This window comes from Etheostoma spectabile, chromosome 8 (assembly GCF_008692095.1).
Source record: "Etheostoma spectabile isolate EspeVRDwgs_2016 chromosome 8, UIUC_Espe_1.0, whole genome shotgun sequence".
Classification (NCBI taxonomy): Eukaryota; Metazoa; Chordata; class Actinopteri; order Perciformes; family Percidae; genus Etheostoma; species Etheostoma spectabile.
In genome coordinates this window covers 7,471,706-7,496,257 of record NC_045740.1, presented here as the reverse complement: position 1 = coordinate 7,496,257, position 24,552 = coordinate 7,471,706, and the positions used below count along the sequence as shown (strand labels likewise).

The 24,552-nt window shown below is 39.8% G+C and overlaps 2 protein-coding genes and 1 long non-coding RNA gene across 3 annotated transcripts; 2 read left to right on the top strand and 1 right to left on the bottom strand.

Moving 5' to 3' along the window:
- Positions 1 to 982: 982 nt before the first annotated feature.
- On the top strand, positions 983 to 5,499 carry islr2 (immunoglobulin superfamily containing leucine-rich repeat 2). Its single transcript, XM_032523486.1, has 2 exons — positions 983 to 1,441; positions 2,167 to 5,499. The coding sequence occupies exon 2, from the start codon at positions 2,176 to 2,178 to the stop codon at positions 4,309 to 4,311; it is 2,136 nt and encodes a 711-aa protein (XP_032379377.1). The 5' UTR covers positions 983 to 1,441; positions 2,167 to 2,175; the 3' UTR covers positions 4,312 to 5,499.
- Positions 5,500 to 5,964: 465 nt separating this feature from the next.
- On the bottom strand, positions 5,965 to 22,421 carry stra6 (signaling receptor and transporter of retinol STRA6). Its single transcript, XM_032523487.1, has 18 exons — positions 22,212 to 22,421; positions 18,877 to 19,282; positions 17,485 to 17,551; positions 15,851 to 15,933; positions 14,732 to 14,865; positions 13,986 to 14,152; positions 13,102 to 13,227; positions 12,521 to 12,591; positions 11,841 to 11,911; positions 11,693 to 11,754; positions 11,316 to 11,478; positions 11,031 to 11,106; positions 10,485 to 10,618; positions 9,749 to 9,866; positions 9,376 to 9,477; positions 9,135 to 9,298; positions 8,314 to 8,454; positions 5,965 to 6,956 (listed from the first exon to the last, which is right to left on the bottom strand). Exons 2-18 carry the CDS (start codon positions 18,942 to 18,944, stop codon positions 6,718 to 6,720), a joined length of 1,986 nt encoding a protein of 661 aa, XP_032379378.1. The 5' UTR covers positions 18,945 to 19,282; positions 22,212 to 22,421; the 3' UTR covers positions 5,965 to 6,717.
- On the top strand, positions 21,708 to 23,209 carry LOC116694058 (uncharacterized). The gene is made up of 3 exons (XR_004333064.1): positions 21,708 to 21,826; positions 22,949 to 23,026; positions 23,141 to 23,209. It is a non-coding gene; the product is annotated as an uncharacterized LOC116694058 (long non-coding RNA).
- Positions 23,210 to 24,552: the final 1,343 nt, after the last annotated feature.

The following is a 24,552-nucleotide window of genomic DNA, read 5'->3' as shown; positions in this document are numbered from 1 at the left end:
AAATGATAGTGATGGTGACAAGAATACACCAGAAGACACTTCAGAGGTTTTTTGTAGAAGGCCGCACAAGTTTACACTTGTTGTGTGTGTTTTATATCAGGGAGTGACAGAAATATGGCATTAATGAATCACAATGTAACATACAATGAACAGTAATTAGTCACACTGAAATCCTAAACTTTGTCCACAGGGTTATTATACAACATCAGATATAATGATCTAATTGATATAAAAAAGAATTGGTCCTCCAAGCTATAAATTAAGAAAGCTAAACATGAACTATAGACTATGAATATGAAGGAACACAACCATGTCTAAAGGCAGGGTGGGAGTCTTTAAATCCCTGAAATATTCCATTAGTAATTAGGTGGTTTATTTAGGCCTATGCATAATGGCCAAGTCTGTTTGAACTGACGGAGTTCCTACTGCAGAACACCAGACGATGGCAGTATTTGAGCAGCAAACAAGTCTCCTCAGCCGCTAAGACAAATTCATATGACTGAAAAACATTAAGGAACAATTATGACTAATGATGTGTATTCAAAAAATAGGCGTAAAGTCACCACATACATTTAAAACATACCAGCGGATCACATGCGATCATGAATATGCGTTTACAAATATTAAGAATAACAAACTTGTGATGTACCTTAAAGCGGTTTCTATTAGCTTTGTATTCAACTTCCGGTTGTAAAACATTCACAAAACCTTGCAAATCAATTTAGGCGTCACATAACGTAATGAAATGACATCAAATTATCTGCAGCTGATGTGATTCAAGATTGTGGGTATTTTCACTTATTGGTCTCCTCCGAATTCAGCCTTTGGTCTTTTTGTTTTGTTTTTGTGGTGTTCTTGTTATTTATATTGATAAACACATTAAGAAAGACAATTTCTTAATGCAGCAGTCCCGGAAATTGTGTTTGTAGGCTGTTAGTCGCAGGACAACTTTATTTAAAATGTAAGTGCGTTTGGAAACTCTTGTCTAAGTCCTTTAATTAAAGACAATAGGCTGCAGCCAAACCGAATGAGGTCAAAGATTAGGCTTGGGTCGGGGTAATAAATTAAACATCGGGTACTAAATTATGAATTTTCTGTGACGGTGGAGGACCCGGAGCGTCTGTATCTTTAATAGTGAGGAGAGAGATGGGAGAGGCTGCGCGTTCACAGTTCCTTTTCTCGCTTCGCGGCGTCGGGAACGCGCAGTGGATCCTACACTCGCTGGAGGAAAAAAGCGCCTTCGGACCGCAACAGCGACTCACCGGGAAAAATGGTCCTACCACCGCTCTTCATCAACGATGTCGATGTCTGCAAAAGTCATGTGAAAGGATCCGCAACCTAAGAGGGCTCGAGTTTTTTTGACCATTAAACTTGTTTCAGAGGATTGGAAACTTCAGGAAGTGATTAATAAGACACAGGAATTAAAGTTAACATTGGTCAGGTAAGACGATTCAGTAGTTAATGGGGCACTTAGACGCAAACGATGAAAAAAGAAGCATCCAGATCTAAGATAAGGTGAAAAAAACATCGCCCTGTAGGCAACTCCGATTATAGGGCATCTATTCTTCAATGCAAAACGCTATAGTCTCTATGACTACTGATAAGGGCAATATTGCAATTTAACTCTTGCTAAAAGTATAATGTTTTTAATTAACTGCAAAATCAAAGGTCTGATCACCTTAGTGCGCCAGTTATTCCGCATCAGATTGGGGAAATGCGCTCAGAGCCGGAGACACCTAACCCTGAAATTGCTGACAATATGACACACAGAATAGTTTATGTGTATATTTGCTTTTATTCATGTGTACGGTCTAAAACTCCTTCAAAAAAATCTACGTGGTTTTTCTGTAGTGCATGCAGTATGGTCAAAGTGCCAAACGAAACAAAAGGAAAATTTGCAGATTCGTTAAACCCGATTGCATGACAGCAGCAGTATTTGTCTGGAATGTTTATTTTGTTGTTTTTATGAGTTTGTCATGCAATTTTGCATTACAGATTTGATTCCCCTTGAAAATATAGCCTACTTAGTAAAACATGTCTACATGGAAATAAGATGTAAAAGCTTCCACAGTGCATTTCTGCTAATGTTAGGGACATAATGGATGTTTCATGATTGTCTGAAAAAAATTAGACCTTGGGCTGATGTCTGGTAATTGATGCTTGCAGGTGCAGAAAATGGCGAGACAGCTCCTGCAGCTCCTTGCCTTGTGGACTACTGTGGTTGGCATTGTGCAGTGCTGTCCAGAGCTCTGCAGCTGCCAGGACAAATTTGCCCACCAGTTTGCTGATTGTGCTTACAAAGACCTGCTGGTAGTACCTGTGGGTCTCCCCTCCAATGTTACCACCGTGAGCCTTTCTGCCAATAAGATCAAATTTCTGAAAAGTAAAAGCTTCGTCAATATCACACAGGTCACCTCTCTCTGGCTGGCCCACAATGAGATAATTACTGTAGAAGCAGACACCTTGGCCCCCCTGATCCATCTCCGCAACTTGGACATCAGTTACAACAAAATTGTGAACTTTCCCTGGGAGGATCTGCACAACCTCACAGCCCTGCAGCTCCTGAAAATAAACAACAATGAGATGGTGAACCTTCCAAAGGACGCGTTTTCCACCCTGAAAGACCTGAGGTCTCTGCGCATCAACAACAACAAGTTTACCACCATTGTGCAGGGTACCTTCAGTGCCCTCTCCTCCATGTCCCACCTTCAGATTTTTAACAACCCCTTCACATGCTCCTGCAGCCTGGAGTGGCTGAGGGATTGGATCACGACAACCAAGATTTCTGTCCCCGAGCCAAATTCCATTTTATGTGATGCCCCTGAACACCTGAACGGCACAATGGTCACAGCAATTCCCAAACTGGACTGTAAGGCCCCTACTGTCACAATTACCTATCAGCCCAACATTGAAAACACAGAGCTCTACGAGGGTTTGATGGTCATCTTAAATTGTGAGACAAAAGGGAGCCCCACACCACAAGTCATTTGGGAGGTGACTGCAGGAAATCAGAATTATCTGTTCCCTTTGCCCTCCACTGGAGAGATAAATGATGTGCCAGTTAATGATAAAACAACCAACAATCGATTCCTCGTCTTTAGAAACGGCACTCTCATCATCCCTCAATTGAGTAAAAGGGAAGATGGAAATTACAGCTGCTCCGCGGTGAATGATTTAGGTAAGGCAGAGAGCAATGTTAAAGTGGCAATGGCAGCCACCCAAAAACATGGCAGCAACTCAAAGCCTGATACGGTGACCAAGATCCATTCATCCGTTAAAAAACCTGCAGAGCCCAAGATTTACAAAAACAATGTGATCAACTGGGACAAGCCTGATGAAAAGACAAAGGGCAGTCCTGAAGGTTCATCAGCCAAAAGTGTTGTCACGGAGCAGGACGGCAGCGTTTCAAAGTACCCCACCTTTGCGAGCAAGTGTGGCGTGAGAGAAAGCACTGAACACATCTCCAACCACGCCTTCAATCTGAGCTTGGATGACCTGAAGCAGTACACTTTTGATTTTGGTGTTATTGCATTGGAAGTATCAGAGACGGAGGCCAAAGTGCAGCTGAATCCATTGCAGCTTCCCAGCAGTAAATCTAACCTTCATCTCAGTCACACTGAAAACCAGGAAACAGTGAATAAAGAGGCCATTGGTCTGTACCAGTCCTCATCCAGTAAGGCCACCCTGGACATGCTCTACCTCTGTGTGAATACAGGTAATGGACACTCCGTGGTTCAGTGGTCCAATATAGAGGAGGGGGTTAATGCCTACCGCTTCCATGGTTTACAGCCTGGCACCAATTACACACTTTGTCTCACCAATGGGGGGCAGGACTGCCAAGTCCAAGTAGTCTTCACAACTAGGAAGAAAATCCCCTCCCTGCTTATCATCGTGGTTGTCAGCATTTTCCTACTGGGTCTGGCCACTGTTCCCTTACTGGGGGCCACCTGCTGCCATTTGTTATACAAGTACCAAGGGAAGACATACAAGCTGATCATGAAGGCTCAGAATCCGGATCAGATGGAGAAACAAATGACTGGAGACTTTGATCGCAGGGCGTCTTTTGTGGAGTCAGAGAAAACCTTCGATCCCAGCGAGTTAGGCGAGGGGGAGGGAGATGCCGAGGGAGAGGAAAGAGATGGGGAGGCTGAGGGGAGCGTGGTGACAGAGTCCATCCCCGAATCCTCATCCAAAACCAACCAGGAGGAGTTTGAAATGGGCTCGGAGTACAGTGACAGATTGCCGCTGGGAGCAGAGGCAGTCAACATCTCGGAGGAGATCAACGGCAACTACAAGCAGCCAAGCCGCTGAGCTCCACTGACGTCTGCGAGTATACTGTACATTTTTTTTTTTACTTTTAAGTAGCCTACATTCAAGCAGGTAAATGTCACCCACCATTACTTCACGTGAACAAGGTTGGCTTCTCATAAAAACAAAGGTGGATATTTTAATTTTTTACCTCAAAAAGTAGGCTACTCCGTCAATCACTAGAGATTGTGAATTGATTCATGTGACATTTGTAGTCTACTGTAAGGTTAAAATAAGCAACATAAGTATACAATGCAAGCACAGTTTTCTACAGTTTTATAAGACCTCAAAACTGTCAGGAAAGCAGCAAAATGTTCCCTTTCTGCAGGACAGACACAGATATGGGGACAAATTGTGCAAACGGCGATGCGCCGAGCTCGCCGGAGTTTTGCGTAATTGAAGGCAAAAAAAAAACTATATTAAAAAGATAATCACCGTTTTGGAGAAAACAAAAAAGCAAACAAAAAGTGCCATATGTTTTAAAGTCATTTAAAACAAATTGACATCAGGGACCAATTTCTCTTTCATAACTGTGTAGTCTGTGTATGGATGAGAAAAATTGCACAGTGGCCAATTACCATCTCCTCAGGTGTCGGCACTCAATTTGAATCGTGCAGTCGCAGATTTGGTTGATGATATTTGATTAAATGACAGGCTACAAGATGCAGATATTTGCTTTCGGTGCTGACCTGCCCGCGGTCCCGTGAGTCCAAAAAGGGACATTTCACTTTCAACTGTGTTGTGCTTGACGAGAAATCCCAGGTTATTTACCAACAAAATGTTGTTTGACGTATTGTAAGGCTTTAAAAATGTGCGACTTTAACCTCTTAATCAACGGGTGCTTGCTATAGCATACTCTCGCTTTTTACAATGAACGTGTCCATGGCATGTTACGCGTATTTCCTTGTGTGGTTTTTATTAGTATAGTCTAGAGGACTTTAGATGTTACTGTCAACCTGTGATGTAAAGCCATGTGAACTGAAATTATTCTTTTTTTACGACAGAAAGTTTCTATGATACTCCAAGGGCGCACTGTGTCTGGCGGCTTCACTGTCTTGTAGTTGGATGCATATAGTGACTTTTTGTGAATTGTTGTAAAACGAAATGAAAAACAAAACCCGTAACCTTTAAATATTTTTTGATATCATTTTATGTAAGTGGAATTAATAAAACATGAAAGTATACAGACTATTTTCTTGATTTGTCTTTGATCTTGCGGATTGAGAGGTTTCGGGGAAAATAGAACGTTATTTTCTATATGTATTTAAAGAAATAATAAAAATCATAAATACAATTTGATACAACCAGTTTACGTTAAGAAACGATTCAGATTCATGCCCGATTCATTTTCTTATGCGTGTTCTTTATTTGCCTTTTTATTATGGGAGATGGTTCGCTGTCTTCATAACAAAATATTTAAAAACAGACTGGCTCTGGGTTTTTGGAATTTGTTCATGCAGAAGGGAAAGAAAAAAACTGCTGCGTTTTAAAGCGATGATCAACACAAAGCCTCCCTTTGTCTTTATTTTGGCCCTGTAGCTACAGTTCATTTTGCACAGGCTGTCGCTCAACATAACAGCATGACACCATGTTTTCAAATAAACCTAATCTAGAAATATCCCATAATATAGCCCAAATAATTGGAGAACAGAGAGACAAGTTTATTTTCTGTTTTATTTTCACAGTAATCAGAAGTAAAATTCGAAGGTGTTCTTATTTTCACTTAACTGTGGGCATTTTATATGTCAATGCAGACACAAATAATGTAATGTTGGTGAATATCAGAAATCAGAAAAGAGAATAAGAAAACGCTGGCAGCAGCAAGTGGTTTGTGACTTAAAGATCTACAAATAAAACAGAAAACATTTGTCTGGTAGTTCATATTCCACAGGTTATTGTTAATTACACAAAATGTGTACAGTTGAAAAAAATATGTATTACCCTGTCTGAGCTCATTCTGTAAATTAATAAATAGTGAAATGTGCTACATATTGATACACTCTTTAAAAAGGGATGCTTCAGTGGAATGCACAAATCTGCATTATGTGCAGATATGATAATAACAAAATATCAGCAAACAAATTTGATTACCCTACAGGTTGAAACATAAAGCAAACAATTGCTATCCCCAAATAAGCACATCAACATGTTGAAAATGACACACAAGTGTGTTCAGATGGGAGATCAGTGCCACACAAGCTTTCCCATCAGCCGGAGACTGTGGCCCTCACATGTAAAAGTGGACGCACAATCTCCAGACAGGAAAGGCTCAGTGAATATCTTGACATGTGGCGCTGAACTATTTAAGTGCACTTATTTCAGTAGGTGTGGACAAATAATATGACTGTAGAATTCGCCCCAAACCAGAAGAGACTTTGTACCAGTCCTTAATCACGGTCACTTTCAGATTCAGTTGCCGGCAGCAGCCTCCGCCTCCTTGGTTGCAGCTTCCTTTTTGCTCCCCTCCTTGGCGCTGCGGTTGAGGCTTCCATTCAGAAAGCTCTCTGTGGTCTGACGCTGGAAGTGCTTCCTGGTGCCCACCAAGGAAGGGTTGTTGACCAGGGTGTAGAGGAGCTGCCAGTGTCTCCGGGCCCTCTTTGCACTGGACACTCTGCGCTGTTTCTTCTCCTGATCGACCAGCTGGATCCCTGAGGACATTCAGACATCATGATAAAGTATTTCTGATAACACTGACGGTATGTCATATATAAGTCCTATTGTTACAATTAAAAAAAAAATCTTAACTGGAATGACAAAAATACTTGAAGGCCACCCAGGACCAGCTATACACTACAGAAAAAAAGTAATAATAGAAAGCAATCATATTCTAATCCTCTAAGCATGGTGGGAGCATATTGGCCATGCCATTAACACACTGAAAGCAAAAGCCCTTTGGGCTACATGAATATGAAGCAGGCAATTAGCATAGCTCATCTGTGTAATCAGCTTCTCGAGAACTAATCTTTGTAAAACAATAGATTATTTCTGATAATGCATTGTTCTCTAGATGCAAACAAGCAACATCTCCACAGCACATGTGTAATTGGACTCAGCTGTGACCAGATACCAGGCCGAGTTGAATTCCATAACAACCAATGGCAAATGATGCATTTTTTTTACTGATAATTTGATACTATAATGTATGTCCTCTTGTCACCGCATGTGAAGGCAACTGTCACCTCCTGTTTGAGTCAATACCCTCAATGCAGATCAGCAATCAGCCTTAAAATAGCCTAGCTGTTCATATTTTGTTTATTACATAAATGATACAGTGGTCGAATAATAAGTCAAACAACCTATAGGACTACATTGTCTCTTGGTGACAGAGGCTGAGGGTCCAGGCGAGTGTGGGCACACCATAAAGGACAGCTGATTAGTTTATGACAGATTTGATTGAGACCAGCAGCATGACTGTAAATTATTCCACAGTGAGACTCAATTTGCTCTTGACATATTAAATCAGAACTGCTAAGCTTTCATTTCTTCTGCACGCGCAACACAGTATTATGATCTGATTACTTGAAACGGTTACCTGCTACTGAATTGTAAACCTCTCTGGAGAAATTAAAGATGCCACACTGACATTTAATGTAGAAATGAATTTTCCTTTTATTTTTCAAGGATAAGGATGGCGATATTCTATATTTTTCTTGTTGTCATGAGAAGACCAAAACCAACAATGAGATGATCCTTCTGACCAGTTCATTCACACACACATACGCCATCCCGCTGCTGTAAATACTCAGTGAAGCAGAAAACGTTTATTAATACACACTGTTGGGGACTATTTTCTATCGCAAAAAGCAATTAAAAGTAGTTCCCAACAACTGCATTATTAAAAGTGATTGGGATTAAATGCCACAGACAGGTTTAAGGAAATGTAATTTGCTGACAATAAAAACAACATATAAACATGTATGATTACATGAAATACCACAATGTGAGCTGAATCATTAGCACTTAGGAAAAGTGTGTAGACTTTGATGTGAGTTTTGTGCTACAGACCCTCTTCAGCATCCCGTGACCTCTGTGCAGCATTGCTCTCCTCTTGGTCCATGGACTGCAGCAGCATCCCGCAGAAGGCCTTCATCACAGGGTGCGACTGGCTAACCTCAATCTTCAGATAATGAGCATAGCAGCGGTAGGCTGCAGACAGACGGGGGGGGGGCAAAAGCAATAAACACATAGGAGTGCACCCCGTGTTGGCTTTGAGGCAATCACACATAATGGGCCATACAATCACACTTCTTTTTTTCTTTTTTCTTTCTAACCACCTGCTTTTCCTGACAACAGATGTCTTAAATCTGCAGCCATTTCAGAGATCGGTGTGCAATTACCGTTCCTTGCTCTGCACAGAATACAGATATCATATGAGCTGCACTGAGCTGCTAGCAGGGTAAAGTGGATAGGCTGCACATTTCTGGCCTCTATGTGGGATCAGTAAAAGCGCATTTGCTCATAGGAAATTGCTTCTCTTTAAGCCTCGACACTGAGAATGAAAAAAACACAATGTCATCTACAAAGGTAAAAGCATGATGTTAATACCAATGAATATGTTAACATTGTGTGTCTAAGACTAAGAAGAAAATAAATGTATGAAAATGCAAAGTATAATTGAGTTATGAAGTCTATGGAATGCCTTGTTGTATTATATTTGAACACATAAAATTCACCCAGAGGGTCCAAGGTATCCTCTATATTAGGATTTTTTTAAACACAGAAGACCTTGAACTTGACTTGATGCTTTGACCTAGTCAGTGTGCTAGACAGTGACATTGAGGCTGTGTTGATCACCATATGTATGAAGTGCAGAATATCCATTTCACCTGGGTCAAATGCTTCTACATTGCGGTTAAGAAGACTGATGTCCATGCGTCCCATGTGGACAATGTTGAACAGGGCTGTGATGATCATGCGCCACACTGCCAGAAGCACCCCGATCAGAACGTTGACTGGGAACATTAGGTATGTCAGCAGGAACAGATTACCCCTGTCAGATAGGCAATCATTATTTAACAGTAAAACCATAAAATGCGATGAAACATAGCAACAAATGTGGTGACTCACCTGTTGTCTAGGTCTCGTGTGCCTGCTGTTTTTCTGATGAAGCAAAACCTGCCGGTGACATTTTGAATCAACACAGCCAAGACAATCATCAGCCAGAAGGGCCTGAAAGGAGAAAATCAACACTCAAACATCTGTGATGCAAGAAAGACATAAGGCACATAACACATTTTGTAACTGACAGAACAAGATATGATATAAAGCCATTATTGTGCAACACACATGGAGCGTGTTGTTGCTGCTGATTGAAAACTGTTCCAGGTGTCAAGTTCTCAGGAAGTAAGAAAGCGGCCTTAATTCTACATTGATCAATATGCTTTCATGAGGTACCCGAAACAGGAATATTTTGATAAATTTGAGATGTGACGACACCCACCACATGCTCCCCAGGATCTGAAAGAGAATCAGATTCTGTCCGTGCAGTACAGGTATGATGATGAGGAAGACAGCGATCAGAAGGCAGATGAAGAACACCATGGTCTGGACGATCATGCCTGAATGGCGGGGAGAAATTGGAGCTTCAGGGCCACATTGCGTAAACCCTGTCCAGCATCCAACAAATCTATGCTTCAAACCCCTTTACTCTCATATCACAGTGTGGGGAGTAGTGAGCAATAACATTTTAATCTTGGAAGCCTCAAAAACAGAATTTAAGAGGTATCCTTTCATGAACCACATCTAAAAACCTGACAAAGCTTAATTTTAGCTGAAATAATGTTGCTGTGACACATACATACATACATACATACATACATACAAACAAACAAACACACAAACAAACAAACAAACAAACCAATATTAAATGAGTTGTAAACAGACAGTCTTATTAAGATGGAATACCTGGTTGAGGCTATTTGGCCTATGTGAGGATATTTCTTTTATCTCCCATTACTATTTCACCACTATCTTATGTGCAAACATAACCTTTTACATTTTGCGGTACAGTATGTATGTTACAGTAACCATATGATACACAAAATCTAAGGTTTAGCAGCATTTCTCAAACGATAAAGCAAAAGAGATCCAAAACATTTAAACTGGAAACATGGTTTAAAAAAAGAAAACAGGATAGTCCATAGTCTTTTTCGTTAGTATTGAACATATAACTGTACCAATGCAGATGTGAGCTGCAGTGAAGCTGGTGTATCCCATCCAGCAGACTAGTGCTGGCCGTGAAGCCCTGATACTTCTCTGGCAGTTGTAAACATTATAGATATCTCCTTTGTACAGCCCCTTCAGGTTTGACCTACAAATGCAAAAACACAATGAAGACAATGCAGCACTATGCCAAAGATAAATTGATTCATCAATAAATTTACAAATTACATTGTTAATTAAAGAGGTAATTTAGCATGGGATTCGCAAGTCAATCCTCAACACGGAAAATCATTTATTTTAATACGATGTAATTTACGGTAATGGAACAGTATTTAATTTCTTATCTTGATAGCCATTTTCAATTCTAGTGGCAGCTAACGCAGAGTGAATGCTATTATGTCTGTCTGGATGATTAGTACTCTGCTATGTTATAATAACTCCTCTGTGAACCATTACATTATAATGAAGGCACCAGAATGAGAAGCATGCTCATGGAAACCTATGATAATAGACAAAGTAAGGAATCTAAAGCTATAACACTGTTCTTTCCTCAGGCCTACCGATGCAGAACCATGGAGCGCATGAGCATAGCCAGGTTGACCAAGCCAGACAGGGTCATCGCTGAGATATAGCACACTGCAGGAGAAACAGCACACAACATTCAGATTGTTCACTGTGGGGATTCATGTACAGTTAGCATGGCAAATACAGTAAATAGGCAACAAGCATAAGAGGAGGTCCATGTTAATGTTAGGACCCAAACCCTATGTAACTAAATATGTCCTGTACATCTATATTCTGCATCTCTCTCATATCACTAATGGCTGTTTTCTGGTTTCACTCACCTTCTACACACCACATGTAATAAACCACTATTCTGACCACTTCATGTTTGTCTGGAGACAGCATAATCTTGAAGCTAGCTAATAGGTTGGCGACGTCTTCATCGACTCCCGAACGGGCGATCTGGAGCGGTGGCAGCACTGACGAGATTAGTAGAAGACCCATCTAAAAAAACATGAAATTTCAATAATGGAACACTCTTTCCCCCAGAATGGTAACTCAATAGCTTTTACAGATGTAGACATTAAACTGGCCTGCACTGTATTTGGATCAACCACTGATGGTAATAACTTACTATCAGGTCAAAACAGTGTGTAGCACTTAGAATCTACTGACTTCCTTTGTTTTAGATTATAAAGTCTAAAACTCTGGCACTTACTTGATACAGGGTAATAAATGACACAACACCAGATATTGCCAACTTCAGCGGAAACCGGAAGGCTGTGGAAAAGAAAAGTAGTTATAAAAATGTAACAAGACATAACACTTGAAGGCATGACTAGACATCACACAGAAAACATGTTTACCTTCTTCTGGTGTATAAATGTATGACTTCATAGCATCAATTATTCTTTGAGGGAGCTTTGGCGTCTCTGTGCTGAGATAAAAGGTAAATAGAGGCACACATTTACTATGCATTAAATGAATCCACAAGATTAGGAAAGATTTGTGAATAATTGAGCCAGTTTTTTGTTAAAGATTTTATTTTTGGGCTCTTCTGCCTTTAATGTACAAGACAACTAGGTGAGAAACTGGGGGAAATGCAGGAAATCACCGCAGTTTGGACTCGAACCCTGGACCTCTGCGACAAGGCATAAACCTCTATGCATATGTGCACCTGCTCCACCAACTGAGCCAACCTGGCCACAATGCGCCCTTTTCGTCCTCATCCTTGAATACATCAAATTTAAAAAGATGTTTCTATGTAGGTAGAGTCAAACATTCTCTACAAATGGAAGAAAAAAATCCTTATTTCCTGGTGCTCATTCACAAAAAACCTCTGCATGACACGATGACATGCCATTTGCTTTGACTATATGAGGAAATACAATTGTTCGACCAGCAGATATGATTAATTACGTTATTTGCACAAATGGCAGCAACAGGTCAGCAAACTATTTCCTCTGATAGTCTCTTTTTCCCACTATCTAACGTGTAACAATGCAGCACATCGGGTGTCTTAGGGATAGCAGGCTACAATTCTCACCTGATTTTGGTGGGCTTCTTCTTCTTGAGCATTTTCTTCACATAGTCTTTATAGTAGCTGCTGCTGAGATCCTAATAGAAAAATCAACAGCAGTCATGTAAGAAACTAAGGGTGTCAAACTCGAGGCAATTGCCTCATCCCAGCTTTATCACACCCATACTGAAATTAGCATCAGATAAACAGAGCATTGTGCCACCTCATTGAAAAAAACAAGGCAACCTTTTCATAATATGATCAAGAATATAATGTAAACCAGTTACGTCAAATCTACTTAAAATAATTAGACTGGCATGCTCCGTTGGACTTCACATTTTCCCTTCAGCCTAGACTGTATGAGCACGATAAGCCCCTTGATTAGGAGGCGGCTTATAAAGGTCCCTTACGTGCACAGATTCAGAAGAAATGTGCGCCTTAGTGCGATTTAATAATATTTCAGGCTTACGTGTACGTGGACTACGAATCAATACAGACACTTGTATCAAATTTGTTATGTAAGCAAGCCAAATAATTAGTACAGTAAAGCCTGTACAACAAACCTGTAGCAGGCATGGAAAAGGAACTGCTCTTAGATAAAAACTTACCTCTGTAACATTGTTCTTTTCAGTGCCCTTCAAGCCCTTGAATAGAAAAAGGGGATACTGGAAACTAAGGAATGCTAAGCAAGCTATCTGGGGCAGGCTGGAGAAAAGGGAGTAGTGTTTGTGTATCTGCAAAAGGAATAAAAAAAGACTTTTAATTACCATGCAAGTTTTTGGGAGTTTTGGAGTGACACATGTTAAAACAAAATGGCTTTGTGTGTTGCGGTGGGAGAATCTAGAAAAGGGGACATGAAAAGAAATTGTATACTAAATATAACATTTAGTAAAATGTATTCTATTGTCTTTAAATTAAGCTTAGGCATGCAGATCAGCTCAAAAGCTCCCTGCAGTGTTTGTTGTGCGCCAGCTCATGTTGAAATAAAAAGACAGTCATCGCTACTGTTTAAAAGAAGAAGAGAGAAACCATTCAAAGCCTGGATGTCTTTCTTTTACTGACACATACTAAACTGATTAACTGTGACAAAGCCTCTTGATTAAGACCAACAGACAGTGAAACTAATTGTTTTGAGTCATAGACATTCATGGCACAGAAAACCCAAACACTGTGGATGTGGCACAAAATCTGGGGATCGAGTGAGGTGGAAAGCTTCAACCACATGTCCATGAATCCATCTGAAAAGCCTGATAGTCATCTTCTCAAATCACATCTGTTACATATACAACAGACCAGCTTTGTTTGGTAATTATTGGGTTTCCAGACCAGAACAAATTAGTTGTCTTTGAAATAATCCTTAAAACTCAGACAGATAAAACAGTACAAAGAAAGTGAAGGTTAATTCGGTGACAATTTAGACAATGTAAATCGCTTTATTGCTCAAGAATATATTGAGGTCTCATGAAAGCAGTAAGATGGCATTTTTGCTTACCAAAGGTGTTTTGGGACAGTCAATTTTCTGCCAGACCAGAACAACAAAGTGCGTCCATGACAAGAAGCTACCAAGTACATAGCCAACTTTATTATGTAAAGTACCACATGCCAGGAGAGGGTAGTATAGCGCGGGGTAGTAGAAGACTCCAAGAATCACCCAGTTCTCTGCAAATACAACAAAAGTGTGTGAAGATCTGGAGCATGAAAAGCAATACACACTAATTTGAGATTTACTGAAACAAGTGACACAAGATTAAAACTTTGGCAATTGATTCTGCTTTGCTTCTACCACAAAAAACTACTCCTATGCATGGTTTAAGAGCTAAGTCTGCTGTAATGCCACTATATTCTCTACTCTGCTGAACCTTTAACTGTTTGGAGATTGTGTAGTAGCAGGGAACCGACTCCTTACAGTCATTTCTTTGTAATTTTATTTAGAGAGCTTCTTGTAAAGCTTAGTTGAAAACAGAGACACATGAAAACAAAATAATCCAATTACATAACACACACACACACACACACACACACACACACCACACACACACACACACACACACACACACACACAAGAAAATGTTTGTGTCTATAAATTCGATGCTGTCTACTCTTTTGACCGAACCTTTCCTTTGTCCACTTGTTCAAAAAAGGGGCAGTGACTACTCAGACAAAGATTTTTTCAGTCAGTGTAAAAAGTAAATGCATAGGTTGATGCTAGTGCAGGAAGAACCAAAATGACCTTCTCACGTTTGTTCTCTGTGTCTGTTATGAAGGGGAGGGGGTTTGGCGATATGATCAGGCCCCACAGTTTGCACAAGAGCACTCCAAACACAGCCACTGCAAGGCCCTTGTGCTGCGTATGGTCCAGGAAGTTGACCGGACTGTGAAATCAAGCAGCAGGTATTTAGAGCTCACATGTTACCAGCCTCACATTTGGATGAAACAGTTAGTGTATTTGGCAGAAATGACACATTTAAAAAAAAGTTTTAGCCCGCAAACTACAAACAAAAGTAACTGACTGACTTAAAAGATATTTCTGTGTAGTTTTCGACCTTTCAGGCTGCCCTTGGCTTCCATTTATGTCACTACGGGGCTTGAAACTTGCTTAAGATCCATCACAGTTTTCCACCTCAATTAATCCAGTGAAGGTTCACTGAGCATGAAAGCTCTAATCAGCGGCCACCTCCAAAAACCCACAATTATACATATTCACACCTAGAAGCTAACCTGTATGACCACTGTTACTCTGTTGGCCATTGAGCAGCTCCACTGGAGCAGATTTGGGGGCTAAGTCAAAAGATTAAATTAGCGCCGTCAACATTTGTGCAATTATAATTAAGTTAGAAGTAGACACCGCTTTAAAAACGTTTCCTTGCTGGTGTGTTCTAGTGCTTTTGGAAAACAACAGTCATCGTTTACTTAAGAAATGACATACATAAATTATAAAATGACAAACAAACAGTTCTCAACAACTATGTTTCCTTATTGTATATGTTCTATTACAACATGTAAATCGCTTATGCTGAATGATAACTCAACCGACTGTAAAAGTCATGCATAATTCCTAAAACAATAATACTATAACAACAAATGACTTCAGATAAACATTTGAAATGTAGCATTTAAGTGTTTTTCAGTTGCAACGTTTTTGACACTGATGGCACAGCGCTGTTTAAATTTTTTACCAAAACTGTTTTTGGACTGATCAGGGGGTACTTGGCTGAAATAATATATCAAAGGGGATACATTATGGATACAAGCTACTAATATGGTCTTATAAAAGCAAGTAGATAACTGATTTCACATTAAAGCATGGTGTTTACTGGCTTCAAGAAGGGAGAGATAGAGGATAGGATACAGACTCACCTGAGTAAACCTGGGAGTCCTGTTTGTCTGTTGCCCACCTTTGTGCGTCTGGCTAAGATTGCGAGGATCAGCATGACAACAAGCTACGGGGAGAAGATACATCAGTTAGCCTTATCTGCAGGGTAGCATGCAGCTGTGGGTTCCCCCAGGGTTCAGACCTTACCCTGCTTCACACTAAAAATGAGATGGTGCCACAGAAGGCCAAACCCCGGTGTCTCATTAGAGCCCCCCATGAATGTGGTCTGAATGAATTGTCATCAGTCAGGACCATTGACCAGTGAGAGTTCAATGACCTGTCATGACCTGTGACACGTTTAGGAAACACAAGGATGGGAAGACGGCCTTGCTCTAAATTGGAACAGTCTGGACCAACTACCATCATTATTCACCATCATCACACACCAGAAGAAGACAAAGTAATGCCAAGAAACGTCATTGGGAAAACAGGGCAATAGTATGTGCATTAAAGCTTTAGCGCGTACATTTTTTATATTAATAAACGTCCATTACATTCAAGCTATTGCCAAATGAGTTGCTACAAAACCAATTAAGACTGTCAGCTCCACACAACTCTCTCTGTATTTCTCAGTATGGCTGTGTTCAGAAGATTGTGTCGTCCGGTGACTTTCGAGTGAAGATAATTACCCCTTCTGAAGACTCCATCATGTTTTTTAATCCTGTGTCCTCCTTGGCTACTAACTGTGTGGAGGAGGGGTGGGGGTTGTGCGCGATCATGGAAGACTTGTAACATGTGGACACGCCAATAGTTTTGTCATTACTTGGAATTCCTCAAGGGGGCAAAAGAAACTATGCACTATAGCTTTAAATTAATTTAAATTAAATTAATTGGTAACTATTTTGATAATTGATAAGTCAGTTTGAGTAATTTTTAAGACAAAAGTCAAAATTCTTTGATTCCAGCTTCTTAATTGTGAATATTTTTTTCACTTCTCTGTGACAGTAAACTGAACATCTTTGAGTTGTGGACAAACAATAAGACATTTGAGGATGTCATCTTGGGCTGTTGAGAAACAATGATCCACATGTTTCACCATTTTCTGACATTTTATAGACCAAACAACTAATTTTCTTTTTTTTTCTTCTTCTTTTTTTCATTTTATTTGTTTATTTGAAAAGGGGACAATGTACACTGATCAACATTCAAAGCAATTGTAAGCGTACCCGAGTTAGCCATAGGCTAGTTTTCATCGGCAGTCCCCTATAATATATAATCACTTAATCGAGAAAATATTCAACAGATTAATCGTCTATGAAAATAATCTTAGTTGCAGCCCTATTCGTAATTGTTCAGTGTGCCTCTGATCCACACCTGGATCTGGATCAAATTTCATTTGGTCCTTGAACTAAGGGCCTTTGTTCACCAAGTTTTATAAAAACAAAATGTTCACAACTTTTTGAGATATCCTGCTAACTTTCAGCCAGTCAAACTGACTTTGACAGCCAAACCTTGCTTAACTTTATCAAAGGAAAGTAAACCATCATGTCTTTGCGGCACAACATAAAACATGCTTTATGTCTGAGGTGTGATATCATAAACCCAATGAATGAATAATAGCGAATGACAGGACAGCATAATGGTGCGTCACATTAATCCAACAGGAAAGCAGACTTACAGATATCGCAGTGATGCATATGTGGTAGAGCCTGTCATTAGCAGTAGGGTCACATGGAGTGATTATTCTAAAAAAAAGGGAACAAAACATTCACACATAAGCAAAACAATCAAACTTAAGACACAAGGATTTGAGTCACTGAGCACACCCACAGCTCACTAAACCTTTCAGACGTCACTGTCAGGCCCATTTGTGGCTGGAAACTATGTGGCTGAAATCCTGCAGCAGAGATTTGCATTTAAAAGGATTGGTATCAGCGTGACAGGAAAAAAAACAAATGCCAATGCTCATGTTCCTGCACACTGGAATAGCAGGAATGCCTGGTCATGTGGGTAGTTATTACTACTCTGATATTCAGAGAAGGCTATTCTAGGTTATTACTTTGGAAAAATACTACACATACTGTGTAGTCTGTGAGCATAGAGATGACAGCTTCCAAAATGGATGTTTTGACATTTTTCACAACAGTCTCTTACCTGTCCAATCAATGTGTGGATTTGTAACTTTACAATCAGAGAGCAGAACATTTCTAAATGTAAGGCAATGTTAAAAGTCACATTTCCAGAATCAGAGCAGAGGAGGTGCAGAAGGACATTTTAGTGTTTACAAATCAGCTAGCTAAAGTAAAAATATGAAATAAAATATAATGATCTACAGTTGTGACAACACAAAAGTTTTTCAGACCACAACTCAACATATTTACTGCCAGACAGTTTAATTAGCTCAACGCGGTGGCTGGTGATAAATGACACTTGTTCAATAGTATTTCTGTCATAGCGTTCATATGGAGCCAATGTTAAATATCAATATTCTTTCTGTTAATCACTCTTCATCAATCAATATTTGCCAATGCACAGATGGAAATGCAATTTAAGTGTAAGAAACTTCCCAAAAAGAACTGGAAATACTGCATGTTCCCTATTGCATTGTGAGATCGGCCAGGAGCAAAGAATGATAAGACTGTCCTTATCAGCTTTGGGTCTTATGTCCAACTTGCGTGGTACTATGTGTTACAGCTTTACTTTTTGTTGCTTGAAATAATTAGTTATTTTGGGTAAAACGGACTTATGTTTTGTTCATACTATCATACTTTTCCTTGGAAAAAAACCTACACATGAGACGGCCTCCACTGTAACATGACAAGTGTACTGAACAGAAACAAGGCAAAACACACTGACACTGTAGTGTGCCAAATGTCACCTAATATCTCAATGAGCTGCATCTCACTGCAAAGTTGTTAAGTTTGAAGAATTACTAATAACTGTTAAATAATGGACAGACTGAATTTTTTTAATGGCCATTAATTTTTTAGACAAACAATAAAATCATGCAGACTTATAGGTCTTAGAGTATTAACCTTCACATTTAGAAAGACAATAAAAATGTACTTACTCTGCTTCAATTTTGGATGGCAAAGGATCCAGGTCTGGGTACTCATAGTCCAGTACAGCCTTATCCATCGTGCTGTCTCTTTTTTAAACAGGTCCAAAGTCTTACAAAAGAGGCTGGAGTACTATTAACGACAATCTCTGGCAACACACAGCTGGGATCCCCTTGACTCAAGAGATAAAAGTGTTTCCCAAGTTCCCAAAGTTGGATTCTGTTTCTGCGTCCTTGCTTTCCTGTGTTTGGTCTAGTTTTACTCTCACTCTTGTTACTCTCTCTCTCACAGCCTGTATTCAGGTGCCCGCGTCCCACAGTGGAGCTGAGAGTAATGTGACAAGTCCTGGCTGCAGCGTGCTGCCTCCACCTTGCTAAAGGCCCTATTTCAGCTGAGGGCTACCACCACACTGGGATCCTGGGGAGAGAGTGAGAGGGGTGCAGTGTGTGAAAGGAGGGAAAATGTGGAGATCTGGGCAGCCAATCTGGAAGGCCACCTGCAGCTTACTGGGATTACATCTACTTTTGGGGTTATGTTATAGGACCTGTGGCTGATGGTTGAAGGGGTCAGATGTGTGGAGTTATAAAACTCCAGATAGGACTGTGTGGGTAGCTGGGAGCGATGAGCCTTTCCTATCAGAGCCGATTTTCACATTGATATCACGGGAATTCTTATGTTGTTTCCCTCAGTCACGGATCACTTCCATTTGAGATTCCATTACCAAATGGAACCAAATAAAGCCGGATGGAAAGATTGGATGTTTTCAGGTCAGCCAGTCAGAGTACACCTCCCCTCACTTCATAACTCTGCACCTTCAGCTTGATAGGATCAAGGAAGGGTTTATTCAACCCAGTACTGTGTCTTCATCAGATAAATTAAGATAAAGATGTCTAACAAAGGCATATTCATGTGGATACCTACATCTCTACTGGTATCAAGTTATTTTAATATGTTGTTAGATTAACGTGGTTTATTGGAAACGTGACAATAGGTGATTTCCAAATAGTAACAAATCATCCTATAAACAACTGATAAAAATCACAATAATAGAGCTGTAAATCAAGTTTTCAACATGATATGGGTAGATGACATGTGAATGAAATGGTTTTAACAATAGGTACAGTCACACTGCCCTGAGGAAAGAATTTCATCAAGGCTTTTTTTTACAAACCAAGTGTCTTTCGGCACATCTAATATCCAACAATAAACATGGACAGCTCTCCTTTGTCTGGACTTACAAAGTAGAGTATACTTCAGAATATCAACCAACTTACTACAGTACATTTTTTTTAAATCATCACTTTCTCATTTAAAAAAAAAAGATAGCAATATGTATTGCACTACTGAATGTTAAAGCAAAGTTGAGTTTCGCCTACTTTCCAGTCAACCAACATTTGTGCCAGTGAGTGATCAGGTGTGATTAGGTAAGCAACAGAAAGTGCATCACTGACATTTCCTTTTAATCATTTATTCATTATTAAGTCATTTACAAAGCAAAATGGCCAAATGTTCTATGATCCAGCTTCTCAAATGTAAGGATTTGCGGCTTTTTCATGCTTTGCCCTACTTTGGATTTTGAGAAATAGCATTTGATTGAGTAATTTAAATTTTTTTACAGATTGATTGATTACTCAATAAAATCTTGTTGCAAAACTAAAGAACGTTTTATCAGTTTGTTTACATGTCTTATATTTCATGACAATGTGACCTGGCTCATCTCATGCCACCAGGTTGGATCTTGGCATCCTCAATAGTGGCCTGACTCCTGAATCATGACAAATCTCTGTTACATATTAAATCCTAGCAGCACAGGGGGTTCACAAACAAAATACTTGTCTTTTTTCCAGGGTTATTTTCTGTTACATCTCTGCCGATTTGGGCAGCAAGTGTTTCCTATAAAGAGAATGAATGACAGCAGCAACAGTATAAAGAGAGGCAAAATGATCACAAAGTGTTTCCAATGTAAGTAAAGCACAAGCATGTGAGTGCTATAAACACAGTCTGAGGTCAAGGGTCATGGCAACACCCTAGTTCAAATTATTTTCTTTCAACAAGATGAATACAGTATTAGTAAATGCATTCACATTTCTCTGTTTACGTGCAAGTCTGTATACACAAAAGGTTGTACATATCTTGTGCAATATATCTGCAGAGATCTACTCCTGCATTCAGTTGCGGGCTGAGACTAAGTCAGTTTTGCAACACTGCGTCAATGTCACCATACACTCATTATGCCGGGATTACAGTCACACAACTTCAAAAAGCAACAAAACTTCCCACCAACACTCCTGAGAAAACAGGGTTTCTCAAGCATTGTAAATCCACCAAATCAAATGCGCTCCTGAAGAAACAGCAGCCCAGCAAATAAAGGGGTCACTGAACAAAGAATGCTTTGAACAGTTATAATTACATCACAGAGAGGCACAGTTTGATTGAGCCAGACAGTTCACTTTGCATCAGGTTTAGTAAGTTGGCTCAAAAGCCATTTAGTTGGAAATAAATTAAGCATGCGCCTTGTAAAATCAAACATAATTAAATTACTGATTACTAATCCATTTTTAGCAATCTTAACAGCAACATCATCAATGGTGACAAGTCAAGCATCGACAAACTAATTTAATGTGAAAAAGACTCAGTTAACAAACACTTCCAGAGCTTTAAAAGGACGTTAATACAATACAAAAAATAAATGCACGGATTTAAAAAAATGCTGACTCTACCTTTAAAAGTTCTTAGCTCACCCCTGTTTTATTTTGCTAAATAACATTACAGCAAAGAAGAAGACAGATATTGTTGTCCTGCTTCCCTGCATATGCTGCTCTGTTTTCTGTTGGGGGGGGGCAGCTGAGCCGGGTCCCTGGGATTTTGTTTCACACAGACATGACGGACATATTTCATGCCTTTGAAGTTGAGTTTGATCTGCAGACAACAAAGAGACTTTCCGTCCGAGAGCCACGGCAGGTAACTTTAGTCACCTGTGCCTCTGTTTCACTCGTAAGCCTCCTGCGACATACACGAGAACTGAAACGCATATATTCGACCAACACATTGACCGGCTGTTTTATTTTGAGTTTATTTAATATCCCAGGCTAATCGGTTGAGATGCTAGGCTACTTAACGACCGCCTGCAGGTGCATGCAGCGCCAGGTGGGCGTGGAAGGTGGATTAATGCCAAAGCAGGACTGCTGGCACCAGAAGCTAGTTTTATTAAGCGCCAAAACCACTTTAAATAGGCTGCATTTTGTACACTACCTGGCCATATTAAAGACATTAATTTCCCCCAAACATTTCCACACTCCAGCCTATAGTTTACAACATGCACTACAGTTTGAAATAACAATCTTACCTCGGGTAACTTCTCTTGGTTTGGAGAACTTCAAATGATTTGAGTTTTAATCACTTTCCACTTAGTCCATACTGCTGTGAAGACCATACACCATACACCTACCTCAGGGGAGTTTAATAATTACATTAACAACGTAACTATCTCAAGAGCAGCCTTTCTTTCCTCTGGACACCTCACATGCATTGTGTGATTGGGACTTTGACCCGGGTCTCTACCTCTTGTTGTGGTGAAAACATCATAAACTTGCCGCTGCATGCAAACTGAGGAAAAGTTGTTGTGAAACATGCAGAGGTAACTAATGTGGTCAACGTCAAGTCAAGACTGAGAGTGCTGGCATTTTGCAATATATTGATTAATGAAATCACAAGCAAACCATAAAGAAGCCTTTTGGAGGGGGATGCAATGAATATTTTAGGCTTTTGAACTAAAAGAATAAGTTTGTGTTTTAGCTGTGTCTTACTGTAATGGTATGTTCACTCAGTGACCTTTGTAACAACCTTTTTTCAGGACCACAATGGAAATAAGTCCTGGACTTCATTGTGTTTTAATCCTCAATTGTATTTTATGTCTTTTCATGTGTGAGGCATTCTTGATAAAATTAAATAAATCAAATTTTGCTCTGTTGACATTTCAGGCCAAAGAGGGGATTGTGTTGCTATAGTTGCATCAACATTACAAACAGTTGCTGTATTTCCTGACACACATTTCCATTTTACAGAAGTTTTGTCACAATGTAGAGGAGTCCCATCTCAGTGGAGGGGAAGGAGGCTGACGTGGTGACTGTGAAGTTCAATTAGCAAGGACATTCATTTCTGGTACGCACTCTGCATCCTGGTGATGGAGATTTCCTTCAGACCAGTTCTTGATGCACATTTGTTATTTTAAGATTAATGAATCATGTTTTGTTGTGTTTATCTTATTTCCGTGAGAACAAGAACCATGATGTTCATCTGAACACAGAGGCTCTGCTTGTGAGACGTTCAGATCAAGAGGTTTATTCTATCAACAGTCACATTGTGGCGCCACTGCAACTTTCTGTGATGCACTGAGGGCAGCGAGTGTTCACTCTGTTCTTTCATGAAGTCAGACCCTTTGTGAATAACATAATTAACTCATTTTTTGTGGAGGAGAGTGCTCAGCGACTCGTAAGCGAGATGGGTTAGGCTAGAGAGATGGGTTAGGCTCTATCCTTGATAGAAGCACCAGAGACATTCATATGTCATTTTTCTGGAGTTTATCAAAACAAGCATCAAATATTATCCACTCAAATCCAGCCCCACATATACCTAGAGGTAGTTTTGTTATAAAATGTCACCACTAAAGTAAGCTTCTTTTGGTTTTGGCATCATTGTATCAGGATTGTGTGCACAGAGATGCCTTTCACAAATGGATTGAACCACAAGACTCTCCTTTACTGCCTCATTAGTGACAGTATTGCAAGAACAGAGATTGTCTTTATTGAACTCAGAAATTAGATTCTGTTTATGTTCATATGAACAACATCATTTGTAATTTAGGAATTTACCTTCAGGACTCACAGCTGGTCAATGTGTGTCCATTAGTTTGAAGTGAAGACCTGTTTGTTATTCTTCTCCTGTCTAGCTTCCTACCACCAACACTGAAGTGGAAATCTCAAGTGCATGCTTTTTATACATCCTAAAGAGTCTGGACTTGTTCCTCTACAAACCAGGCAAAAAATGACCTTCTTATGAACTTCCCATAAAAACAAGTAAGTAAATCTTCCCCTCAATACTGTTTACCAATAATTCATTCTACAGACTCAAAAACTCTTGAGGAAGCAAAATAATCATACCATGAGGAGAAGCACACATCATAATTATTAACTAGCTGACTCTGGTTTTTCTTTTGAAAAACATGCAATTTAGTTAACAATCTGCCATCACAGATGTCCTTATAGAGAGAACAAATTCATTTTTATAATCATTTGAATTATACTTTGGAGACGGTAACAGTGTTTCAATCTAGTCTAGTTCTGATTTAAGATGCCTCGGATGAATAAAACAAATGAAACTGTTTATGCTTTAAAATTCCAACATTTCATTGTTGGTGAAGTCAATTCTAATTGAGTAATATTGAGAAATATTGCCTCAGTATTAAATCCTGAAGGCCTCCTGGGTGCAGGGGGGCTAATTACTGGGGATATTTTTCCCCGGCTCAGTCTGCTGCACTGCCTCTGTCACAATCAATGAGCCTTGCAACACTCAATTAGGACATAATTGGATTTACGTGTGTTCGCGGTGGAAAAACATGTACATTTGAGCGGACATGAAAGAAGTGCTTATCTCTGTTGACAGCTGTAATGAAGTTGGATGGGTCAGCC

Excerpts from the sequence above, each read along its gene's own strand:
- islr2 (XM_032523486.1), top strand. The coding sequence starts at position 2,176 with ATGGCGAGACAGCTCCTGCAGCTCCTTGCCTTGTGGACTACTGTGGTT.
- stra6 (XM_032523487.1), bottom strand. The coding sequence starts at position 18,944 with ATGGATAAGGCTGTACTGGACTATGAGTACCCAGACCTGGATCCTTTG. Across the intron at positions 11,912-12,520 it reads AAGAAGCCCACCAAAATCAG|CACAGAGACGCCAAAGCTCC; the intron begins GTGAGAATTGTA and ends CTTTTATCTCAG. Across the intron at positions 10,619-11,030 it reads CGCTCCATGGTTCTGCATCG|GTCAAACCTGAAGGGGCTGT; the intron begins GTAGGCCTGAGG and ends TTGCATTTGTAG.